We start from the raw sequence: 12,736 nt of genomic DNA, 5'->3' as shown, positions 1-12,736 counted from the left end.
TTTGGGACCTTATAAGTATTTAGTTATGCAACTGTTGCATGGCTAAACACTTATAAGGTCCCAAAAGCGAGACCTATTGGCTATGCCAATGCTTGTTATTTTTTTTTTACTAACCCTTGTTTGGGCCTCCTTTCTGGTTCAGAGACATCAATCATCACCTTCCACAACTTGTTCAACCCCAACAGCTATACTTTAACAAATGCGAGACCGATTGCATTGCAAATGCTTCTTTACTATGGAGAAGTATTTATCATATTTGTACCACGTTTGTTACACGATTTACGTACCAAATATGGCAATGTTTCTGTTAAGGGGTTGGCACCTGGGCAGTATTTTACTATTTTGGCAGCTACATTTAAATCTATGCCAGTAATTATCATGGAGATTCAACAGAACCCGGTATTTTTACCTTTCAGAACATATTCTTAAAAATACGTGAATACATCACTTCGCAACTGTTTTAAATGTGTCTGATTAATTTCTAAGTGATTACGCAAAATAAAACATTGAAGTAAAAAAAGAATTTAGATGATTTTACGGATATGTGGTTTCTACGTACTACCTTCTAGAATTTACATAGCCAAAATAAGAATACACGACCGGCAATTACCGGTATTATGTTATTTTTGTGCGTTTTAAACTTTTCAATAAAGAATGAAAAAAATGTCTCCCAACGTCGCTTGGGTTCTGTTGGTCCGTCTTCTAGTTCTATGAACGTCTCAAGTTCCGGCGGCCGCTGCTCAGCAACCGATACACAGAGAGAGTGGCTTGGGCCGAGGATGTGCTGCTGCTGCCTCTGTGCCTGGAGCGATCCATTGTGCGCCACTGCGGGGAAGAGGCTGTGACCCTTCAACGCCCCTCGCGCATGAACGCGTCCTGAAGTCCCGAAGACTGCAGCACTATGTTATAGGGATGCCCTAACCATGGACAAGTACAACCGGGTGGCCAAAATCGGGGAGGGCTCCTTCGGCACCGCTATCCTAGTGACCTCCAGGGAGGACGGGCGTCACTATGTCATCAAAGAGATCAGCATCGCGCGGGTGAGTGCTGTCCTGTACTACTTGTGCATGTACTGTATGTAGCTTTAAGATTGTTTCCATTAGACCCTGCACCGAAACCACATGCGCGCCAAACATTGCTTTAAAAACACCAAGTACTCACAGCAATACTGCACCTAGCACAGTGCCCTCTGCGCTCATTCTGCACTATTAGTTCTGGCGTACAGCACCTCGCGTTGCCTCGCTGCTCTGAGTACAGCTCCTCCTTCACAGGTGCACAGTCCACTACTCTGCACTACAGCATCGTTTTCCGCGAATTACAACCTTCACATTTCCACAGCATTGCCCCTTACTGCACAGCATCGCTTAACTCGGTTCGCTCCGTAACACGCCTAGCCCAAGCTGAGAGATCAAGGATGGAAATCTAATGGAATAGGGAAATTCCGATGTTCTAGAGCTGTCCATTTCGAGATCTGTGGTAACTAACGTGTGTCAGTCAGTTGTTATTATCTTAAGACAGGCCTTTCAGGAAACGCTTAACTAGGTTTCTGAGTACAATGTGAACTGACGTAGTATAATGTAAAACTTACAATAAGAACATCGAAATGAACTAGCAATTACATTCTTAATCAATATGGGTGACTAAGAATTTAATTGTTAGTTAATTTCGTTTGGCTAGGTCATTTTTATGTTCTTATGGTTTTACCCACTCTGTTTAAACTCCAGTTTATCGATATGGGTGATAAACTGAAGTTTAAACAGAGTGGGTAAAACCATAAGAACATTGTGTGGCTAGGTAAAAGGTATTTTACGAGTAGCAATGAACTTAAGTGTGAGAAGAGGTTAAAAAAAGAATGTTACAAGATCTGCATCCTTCGTTGTCGATGGTGCGATACTTTACAAAAACATTTTGATTGTCATAATGTTGTAGATTTGGTGGTCCATGTGAATCCTACTCCTTTTCTTGGAAATTTCCATGTTCACTGGATATGGCTGTGAAAATAATTGTACAAGCTAATGCTCTTTAGAGAGTTAGGGCCTAAAGGTTTCCACATAGAAATTAGATTTGATTGTGAAATTTATATAGCACACGAATGCCCAAGGGCGTCTAGGCGCTGTGTGGAGGTATCTGCTGGAATTTCAGTAAATGAAGGTGCAGGTTAATTGGAGAATAGCCATGTTTTTAATGATTTCCTAAAGGAAAGTAACGTTGAGCTGTTTTTGATGTTGATTGGAAGCGTGATCCATAAGTTCACTGTGCCCAGGACAAAACTTTGTCTCCCCTACGGGCTTTCTTAAATTTGGGTATTTGGAGGAGTTTGCTCTGAGATGAATATAGGGTTCTGGGAGGATGATACCAGGTGATGGTTTTTTTTAGGAACGCGGGTCCGATTCCATGCATAGCTTTATATGCTAGGCATAGGGATTTAAAATCTATCATTTTTTTCATAGGGAGCCAGTGAAGTTTTTTTAACCCTTGGGAAATGGACTGGAATTTGGGGATATCCAGCAGCAGTCTGGCGGCTGCTTTCTGCGCCCGCTGGAGTTTAAGCATGTACTGTTTTTGGAGGCCCATATATAGTGCATTCCCATAGTCCCATCTAGCCAAGGCTAGCACAGTCACCAGTGTTTTTACTGCTTCACGGGGGATGAACGAGCACACTTTCGTAATTGACTTTAGTGTTAAAAAGACCAATGAAGAGACCTTATTGATCTGATGATGCCCAGATTCCTCACCTTACCTACTTGGACTGGAAGAGTTCCCATGCCAGGAGGCCACCAGTTCTGTGACCAAAAAGAAGTATTGGATCCCAGCAGCAGAACCTCTGTTTTGCTTCCATTAAGCTCTATGTAGTTTGTGGTCATCCTTTGGTCTACCAGGGACATACATTGACCGAAGCGCTCAGCAGTTTCATCCGCGTTGCTTGAGATGGACACTACAATTTGGGCGACCTCCGCGTAGGAGACCAGCAAAAATCCAAACTGCCTGATGATATCCGCTAAGGAGGTCATATAAGAATTGAACAGTGTAGGGCTCAGTGAAGGGCCCTGCGGCACCCCACATGGAAGCGAAAACTGCTCTGAGCAAGAGTCCCCAATCTGAACATATTGAAGCCTATTGTTCAAGTACGATTTGATCAGGTTAAGAGCAGAATTCTTGACTCCTGCCTCTAGGAGCCTTCTGATTAGGATGGCTTGGTTCACGGTGTCAAAAGCCGCCGATAGATCCAAAAGGATCAGGGCGGCCTTGGCACCAGTGTTCAGTATTGCCCATAGCTCATTTGCTGCCTTAACCAAGGCAGTCTCTGTGCTATGCCCATGTCGGAAACCATATTGTGAGGAATCCAACAGGTCTGCCGAGGAAATGAAGGCAGTGAGTTGGGAGTTAAGGATTTTTTCCAGGACCTTGGCAGGGAAAGGAATTCTGGCAATAGGTCTATAATTACTGCACTGACTGGGATCTAGATCAGGTTTTTTCTTTTTTTAAAAGAGGAAGAATTGAAACCAGTTTCTATGCGTCAGGAAAGATGCCTGAACCAATAATTTCTTTAACCCCTTCAGTGCCACGCCCTTTCCCCGCCCTGTGCCGGCCGTTACATTAGCGGGCGGGGTTCATGACGAGCTGGACTCGTCATGGGCACAGCGCAACCGCGGCCCATGACGAGTCCAGCTCGTCATGGGCACTGAAGAGGTTAAAGAGTAAGCTAAGTTGCTCTCTACTAATTTAATGCCATTTGAAATATTTTTGGCGGGCACGGGTCAGAGGGTGCTCCGGATTTTGTTCTGACTACCTGCAGAATCTGTTCTGCAATAGGTAGCAAGAAGGAATCCCGAACATTGTCGGTGCACGGGGGGCTTGCAGTGGAGTTGTCAGTTGTGCAGTCAGTGCCATTAGTTATAAGGGATTCATAGATCATCTGCACCTTGCCCTTGAAAAACCGTGCAAGTTGGTTGCAGAATTCCACACTGCTGTCCTCTTTTTTTGGTTCAGGTAGTTTGACTAGACTTTTTAAGGTCACAAAGAGTACTTTGCTGAAATTACCTGCCTGTGGGATTTTCTCTGAGAAGTAGCTACTTTTCTTCTGCAAGATCAGTTTTTTTATAGCCAGTCAGAGATTGTGCATATAGAGTTTTATCAGCTTTGGCGTAATTCCTTCTCCAACGTCTTTCAAATTTTTTGCACAGTTGTTTCTGTGCACGCAGTGCGTCGCAGAACCAGGGTTTTGATTTCTGTGTACGCTTACCAGTGAAGCTTTTCTCCGGGGCTAAAGTGTTTACTGCAGTTTCAATCCAATTGTTAAAACTACCTGTAGCCATATAGCCATATGTACTTCGGACCTTATGTCAGGTTTTTTTTTTTTTTTTTTTTTTTTTTGAAACCGTTTATTACAAGACTCAAAAATATACAAATATAGGCCTATAACCTTCCGGCCGGCCGCTAGCAATGAAAGGAGCATACGATATACATTTATAAAACACACAGTGCTGCGGATGAGCATGCACAGGAGTTAACATCGTTGAGAGCCACACCATCCAGACCCCACTATACGGTTCCATTTTAAACTTAAAGAACAACAAGTACAAACAAACCCACAAGGCAATCCTCAATCGGAAATAGCAACACGTGCTCCCCTAGAGGGGGGATCCTAGCCATCCATAGGAATCTCAAGAGGGGGTGAGAGATCAAAACTAGGGCTGGGTAAGAGGTTTTAAGGAAGCTAGAGTGGTTTGCAACAGCTGGGGGTTAATATTCCTCCAGTTGCGCCCTTTAATTGTCCTGAGGGGAACATGAGGATGAGGGATGTGATGGGTGCTAGTTACTACAAACAGGATGACCTTATGGTCTGACCACGGGATTGGCAGAACCTCTTGTAGTTTCAGATGTGGGTTAGATGTGAAAATTCCGTCTGTGTGACCTGCCTCGTGTGTGGACTGCTTGATCTTCTGTTCCAACGAGGCACCGGCCATCATCTCTATTACAGATGCTGTGTCACGGTCTTCTAAATTTTCCAAATGATAATTAAAATCACCTAAAATAGAGAAGTCCTCTGAGTCAGTACTTGCTTCTATGATTGGGCTAATAGTTTCTTCAAATTTGCTTCTCGCACTGGGCGGTCTGTACAGTAGAGTTCAGTTGAACGTGTAATTGTCGCTTAGGGTGATTAAAGGAAAGCAGTTCACAATCTGGGCTGCTTCCTGCAGGGGAACCTTTTATGGACTGATTATCTTTAATGATCATCGTCAAGCCTCCTCCTCGTTTATTCTGTCTTATCATTTCTAATTATTGTGTATCCTGGAGAGATGGCTAAGGATAGTTCGAGGTCCGAGTTACTGTCTGCCTAGGTTTCAGTAACGAAAGCCATGTCCATTTTTTGTGCTGTCAACAACTCCGCAAATTCAGTGTTATGTTTGACCAAAGAGCGAGTGTTATTAAGCAAGCCTGAGACCATCTTGGGTAAAGGCGTTTGTTGGCACTGTTCATATTTTGAGAGAAAAGAGGTTTGAACGCGCACAAGCGTTTGATTTGTAGATGCTGACAGTTTGTGGCGTGCCACAGAGGCATCACTGTCTGATCCAAGGAGTGTTGGGGACTACAGAAAACTGGATGCGTACTCTAGACTTAGAGAACGTCTCTCTCGGCACAGCTGTAGTGGACCGCTATGCGGGATTTCAATATGTAATTCAACAATTGTTCATATATTTAGGATCCGTAATCGTTGGTTATATTCATTCTTTATTTACTTCATAAAGATGTTTAAATTGTATCCAACATGTGAAGCCAATTTTGGCACTCAATCTGATTCATTAAGACATAATCCCACTGCATTTCGGGCCCATTATTGGCCCTTCATCAGGGGAAATCTTAACGTTAAAGAAAAATGTTGTAATCAAATGATGGTCACTCAAAAGTTAGAAGCCGGTTTAGAGGCTAAGGTCACGTGGGGAAACATGGCGGCTGGGAGTTAAACAGCCGCGGACGAGCTCCTGTCTGATGTGTGTTTTGGGAGCTCCCACGGGGTCCTGCGAGTGTTTCTAGGCGGTTGAGTATGGAAGTTTACCACTCCGTTCTTCGATCTTAATCTTTTTTTTATCCTTTTTCGTGCCACTGCTCACGTAACTGTTTCTCTCCCTCCCTCCCTCCGCGTGTTTTCAAGCGAGGCGACTACTTACGTTCTTTTTTCTTTTGATTCACCGCGCGCCTGATTTTGCACGCGAATGGTGCTTGAACGAAGGGGCGGCGCTCTGCTGTTGGAGTTCTCCCCGCCGCGAGCCGTTGGCGCGACACAGGTGTGGAGGAGGCGGATTCCTTGCCTCCAGTTCCGGGCGCTGCACGGTAGAGTCAGCCCCTGCGTCTACGGCGCGGGAGGCGGTGAGCGGCTGGGTCTGAGAGAGCCTGGGACCTGCTGTGAGGTAGGAGATCGTTGTTTCTCCAGGACTGAGTATGATTTGAGGTGTGTGCTGGATGAGTCACTTGGGGCCCTGAGACTTCATCGGATTGAATTGGGACTGCCAGGACTGTCTGGCTCGGGGGTGGTTCCCCCTGGTGGTGTGGTTTTTGCCCCTGATGCTCGGCTGAATCTGAGCGTTGTAAGAAAGACGGTGTGGACTGACCAGTGGGGGGGGGGCTCAAGGTTGTATGGATGACAGCGCAAGCAGCTTTCCGTGCAGCGCCCCCTCCAGTTTACAACGAAACCTTAAGACAACAGTGTGCAGGTACACTCTCCGCAATAGGGTTGCTAAAATCAGCGTGGATATTGATACTACTCCACGCGTTTCTCCTCCAGTTGCGGAGGTAAAAGTTACATCTAGGCAGCGTAAAGGGAACAGCACAACGGATTCAACACCAACGGGGGGTAAAGGGAAGGGAAGGGCTAAGAAGGTTTTATCCACAAAAGTCAGAGTAACTACTCTCCTGAAGACCTTTTATAAGGTAATATCCACTTCCTCTGATAAAGGATTAAATATAAAAACCAGCGTGGCCTCCCCTAGTGTACAGACCACTTCGTTGCAGACTCCATTGGGTCATGTAGATAATTCTCCCCCTTTGCCATCTGGGCCTTTACCATCTGAGACGGGGGCAACGGGGGTGACTGGTGCACAAGAAGAGCAACTAGTGGTTATCCATCCTGCTATAGACGTATCTAACAGGTTTTCTGCCCTTGAGAATCAAGACAATCAAGTCAACGGGTCGGATGCTCTACTAGATAAGGCATCAGCAGTGGTGGTTGCTCCCATCCTCTTGGGTCCTCCTGTCTTATCGGGCCTTGCAGATACTTCAGGTACTTTAGACCTTTCTGGAAGGGATGCATCCTCCACTACGGGGGTTGGATCCTTGGCAGATATTCAGATGGCCTTAAGAGACGACATTGGGAAACGATTTACTATCTCTGAAACTAACCAAGCCGCTATTCAGTCCTCTTGTGAAGTACTGGCTCACAAAGTTGAAGAAGTGACCCGGAGAACAGAAGTCTTGGAACTTGAAATCCCAAAAATCAAAGAAGCCTTGCACTGTTCCTCGGTGGAAGTTGATAAGATAGCTAATCAGAACAGGGAATTGAAGAATGACATTGAGCGTCTTGAAAATCACGCCCGAAAAAAACAATTTAAGAATACTAAACTTGCCTGAGGACCTGGAGGGGGAGGGATATTAAAAAAATTTGTGATCTCCTTCTTAAAGGATACCATTTTAAAGGATTCCCAGGAATTTGATCTAGCATTGGACATTCAGCCAGTCCATCGGGACCCAAATAAAAGGAATTCTGCTAAATCTAAGCCAAGAAAGATCTTGGTTAATTTTTTAACATACTCCTTAAAAGAAAAAATCCTATCCTCGGCCCTGAAAGTTGGCACAGTCAAATGTAGTTCTTTTTCCAGTCCATTTTCGTTTTCTATCGGGTCCGATATGTCTCATATCACCGCCACAAAACAGTGGGAGCTGGGTTAAAGAATGACGATCTTGACTTCACTAGGGGCTAAGGCCCAATTAAGGTTTCCGGCATCCCTCCGAATTATGTGGAATAATCACTTGTATAATATACGACAGATCGAAGAGGCAGATGCCCTTATTGAGAAAATCAGAGGTGGGAGTGAGGTATAGACTAGGGAGGGGTGGTATGAAGGTTCTATTTTTAAGTGCAGTAAATACCATAATGGTTATAATGGTTATCTCGCAGGCTCTCCGGAGAGTCCAGGATTATGGTTGATACAAATATGTTTTTCTGTTAGCATCCAGGGACCTCGCCCGTAGGGCTTATGCCCGGAGGATCAGGGGGGAGTTTCCCAGGGGTACAAGGGGCACACACAGGGGTTGCGAGGGGTGGGGGGTGGAAGGGGGAGCACGGGTGGGGATGCTTTGGGAGAAAATCAAAAAAAATATCCTCAATCTCAGATTAGTGTTAGAAACTATACCTTTGATAGAACAATGAATGGTGCTTTTTTTCTATTGGACAGATTTTACAGTCTTAATGACTAGTAAAATTAATATTATATCATGGAATATTAACGGGCTTAGGTGCCCACGTAGGCAAAGATTAATATTAAAGTATCTTGAGCAGTCTTCTGCACAGATCTGCCTTCTACAGGAGACTCATCTGAGCAATATTGAGTGTAAAACTGTCTTTGGTAAATATCGTTGGATTTAGTTTTTTTGCACCTCAGAACAGGTAGCGCATAACAGAGGGGTGGCAATCTTAATTAAGTTAGGGGCAAAAGGCATCATCAAGTCAGTATCCTCGGATCACTCGGGGAGATGGATCATAGCACAGATTGAAATAGGGGGGGCCGAATTAACAATAGTCTCGTTTTTATGGTCCAAATGTCGACGATCCATCATACATTTGTAATATGCAGGCCAAATTAATAGGAAGAACTACCCCAATAATCATCGGGGAGGATTTCAATGTTCTTCTTGGGACAGGTCTAATCATAGCCACCATGATGGTGTCCCACGCATCTGCCGCGCAATGATCAATATGATCCATGATCTTGGGCTGGCTGATGGCTGGAGGGCCAAAAAGGGAGATAAAACAGGTTTCATCTTCTTTAGTAAAAAATATGGCCACTCTTCGAGAATCGACTACGTCTTAACTGACAGGCTGGGCTTAGAGAAGGTTGATGATATTTCCATCTTGCCAAGTATTCTCTCTGACCATGCCCCCATTTCTTTTTCCTACTTAAGTGCTAGACAAAATCCCAGAACTAGATGGACCCTGAAGAGAGCAATGCTTTCTGATTCCGATATAATTAGTGCACTTAAAGCTTCCACTACAGACTTTTTCGCCCTTAACATCGGCTCGACTTCGTTAGATTTTGTCTGGGATGCTTTTAAGGCAAATCTTCGGGGGCAGCTACACAGTCTGATCTGCTCCAAAAATAGGGCAGAGTCTCTGGAGTTTCGGAAGCTTGAAAAGCAGATAGGGATATTGGAGGAAGAGAGGCTCGGTACTCCTCAGCCATCAATTGAAGAACTGACGAGAATTAATAAAGACCTAGACTGCCTTCGTCAGGAATACAGGGGAAAACTTGAATCAAAAATTAAAGCCCAGTGGTCTGCCCATAACATGCAGCACTTTGAATATGGTGAAAAGGCGGGGGCTCTCCTTGCTTGGAAGGCACGGGTAGTTCGCGCCAAGAATAATATAAACGAATTAGTTATAAACGAGAATGGAGAAACTTCATGTAAGCATGAAGACAATCAGAAACATCTCCTTTCTCTGTTCTCGGATCTATACAGGGAAGAAATTTCCCCCGGTGTAGAGAACCTCCAAAATTGGCTGCGATCTAAAGGACTGCCTGTTCTAACTGAGGGTAGCCAAGCTGCTTTGGCGCATATATTACAGAGAGCGAAATAACAACCTATATTAAAAAGATCAAGAATAATAAGGCTGCCAGGACTGACGCCCTTTCCTGGGAAGTCTATAAAATTCTACAGGACGAATTGGTATTAAGATTATGTGAACTTTTCAATTACGTCTATAGTGCAGAAGGCAGAGACCCTAAATTGTGGAAGGACGCTATGATCGTCCATATCCTAAAGCCAGGAAAAGATCCCTTCAAAGCCGACTCGTATAGGCCAGTCTCCCTCCTCAATGCTGATTATAAAATCTTCATGAGCGTTCTGGCAGTGAGAATGGTCAAGTTAGTGCCACAGTTGGTTTATATGGACCAAAAGGGATTTATCCCAGGGAGGTTCATTCAATAACAGACCCTGCAGCTGATCGGTAGTATCGACCTGTCTGTGACACGGTCGATGCCCTTGGCTGTGGCAGCATTTGACGCAGCGAAGGCATTTGACCGTGTCTGCTGGGTCTTTCTGTGGGAGGTTTTAAAACAACGGGTTTAGGTCCAGTTTTTATACGGACATTGATTAATTGTTATCAGGGGGCCTCAGCGGTGAATTTACTGAACGGTATGCTGACATCAAGTTTCAGTATTACAAGGGGAACGAGGCAGGGTTGTCCCATCTCACCCTTACTTTTTGATCTATATATATAGAGCCTCTCACCCAAGCAATCAGATTGGATGAATTAATTGTCCCGTTCAGTGTTCATAGGTATAGTAGCAAGCTATCCCTATATGCGGATGACTTGCGGTTGTACACAGAAAATCCTGCTGAGGTCCTCCCTAGAGTAGAAGTCCTTCTCGAAGAATTTGGCTCGTATTCAGGATACCTTGCAAATTCCTCTAAGACCGATGTAATGATCTGGAACGTTGACAATTGGCCGGGTAAAACAAGCACGGAATTCAGATATTTAGGAATAACAATAGTAAATAATTTAGATGACATCCCTAAGATTAATTTAAAGAGGGTAGCGAAGGAGATTGATCGTCTTTTTTTAAGATGGGCAAATTTGCCTCTTACGATATATGGTAGGGTAAATTTGGTAAAAATGGTCATCCTGCCAAAATTGACCTATCTTTTCAGCACCATTCCCCTTGAGTTTCCACATAGAGATATAAGCAAAATACAAAGTAAAATTGGAAGTTTATCTGGTCTAATAAAACGGCCCGGCTTTCCTGGAAGAAATTAAGGCGTAAGATTCAGAAAGGGGGCCTTGCACTACCTGATATACTTTGGTATTCTTTTGCTTTTCAGTTCAAAAATATTCGGGCATTACTTTGCACTGTGGGGGGTTCCAATTGAGGGAAGATTTTAAATGAAAGGGTCGCTTTCGAGGGAGGTGGAGAGGGCTTCCTTTATAAGTTTGGAGTGCCCAGATTTTTCAAAAAGGTCCGCCTGCAAGTTTTAAAAGCAGCTTTGAACTTGTGGTACAGGATCAGGAGAATATAGGGGATAGGCTACTACTCTGATTTTGCTCCCATTTGGGACTCACCTGGGTTACCTGTTTGTTTATAGGATAGCCTAGCACTACCCATTAAGAAAGCCGGTATTCGGGTTTGGTCTGATCTTGTTTCCACAGATGGGATTCATCCCTGGGAGGAATTAAGGTTTAAAATGAGAGACTCCTTCTCTAGATTTAAATATCTACAACTAGCCTCTTGGTGTACTGCAGAGAAAGCTCTCATAGGTGGGAACTGGGAAATTGGACCTGGTACAAGAAGCTGCAGGAAGCAGAAGACACAGTTCCCCCCCACCCCCCCCCCCCCCTCACAACATGTAGTCTGGAATATGTCTGCTTTGGTGAACAATGCTGCAGAATTGTTTGAACCCTCTTTACAGATGTTATATAAGGTGGTTTAACCCGCCTCGCTAAAAAAGAACCATTTCTATGTAATCAATAGGTTATTTTATACCCCCAAGAAAATAGCAAAGTTTGCCCCGTCTTCTTTCCAAAATGCCCTAGATGTGATTCTGCCCTGGCTTATGACCTACACATATTTTTTGACTGTTGTGTCTTGAAAGAGTTCTGGCAGAATGTGGAATGCGCTCTTGGTGCTATTTTTAAGGTCAATTTTAATCTGAATTTATCTGTGGTAATATTTTGTGTTGATAACAACTTGACGACCCTATGGTCAACACCACAAAAAGGTCTGCTAATGTATTTGATCCTTATCGCCCGGGGGGAGATCTGTAGGTTATGAAAGGATCCATTGCCTCCGCTTTATGAGAACTGGCTGAGGGCTGCTCTGGGTATGGCCCGTATGGACTTGGGACATAGGAATGACGATGGGTGTAACATCTGGTCACAGCTCTTAGTATGGGGCAAAGAAATGAGATTGATCTAATGCCCCTAAGTCCAATGATTTCACCAAGTTTCATACGAAAAAGCTGGCCTGATTAGGCCTACAGCCAATGCAATAGTGGAAACCGGGGGCGCTGAAGATCAAAGGTTGGTTTCTTGCTTATATTTGCAGAAGCTATATGGTGAGATGAGGACATAATAAAATAAAAATAAAAATTAGCCGGTTTAGAGAAAACAAAGAGAGCAAAAGCTCTATGCCACCACTGGATCAAGGTTCGTGTAACATTCTTAACGGCAAGTTTCTAATGTGCGTGTTAAAACGTTATGCTGATGGTTTGTGCTCAAACATTCGGCTTGAATGATAACAAAAAATCTTAGTGCGAATATTGCTTTTATGTTCATTGATTCGCGTTTTTGATTTTTCGTTCCGTCTTGCCCTCATAAATCCATCTGCAAGGGCATTTAAGCAGATAAATTACGTTGGTGGTGTCGCAGGTGGCATTGACATATAGTTTGATTGGTTTGCCTCTCGTGGGATGCGCAATTGAATTGCCTTTTATGACATTGCAGTTGCTGCAGTTAAAGCAAGGTATA

General features: G+C 44.1%; 1 protein-coding gene across 2 annotated transcripts in view; it reads left to right on the top strand.

Moving 5' to 3' along the window:
- Positions 1–721: 721 nt before the first annotated feature.
- Positions 722–12,736, top strand: part of NEK1 (NIMA related kinase 1) — a 1,277,786-nt gene continuing 1,265,771 nt past the window's right edge. For both annotated transcript variants that reach the window (XM_085641815.1, XM_085641814.1), the window contains exon 1: positions 722–1,040. In XM_085641815.1, coding sequence (XP_085497941.1) covers positions 924–1,040 — 117 coding nt within the window. In that variant the 5' untranslated portion in view covers positions 722–923. The remainder of the gene's footprint in view (positions 1,041–12,736) is intronic.

The sequence above is a fragment of the Triturus cristatus genome, chromosome 2_2, assembly GCF_964204655.1.
Source record: "Triturus cristatus chromosome 2_2, aTriCri1.1, whole genome shotgun sequence".
NCBI lineage: Eukaryota > Metazoa > Chordata > Amphibia > Caudata > Salamandridae > Triturus > Triturus cristatus.
Note: the sequence above shows the minus strand (reverse complement) of the source record. Positions and strands in the feature narration are given on the sequence as shown.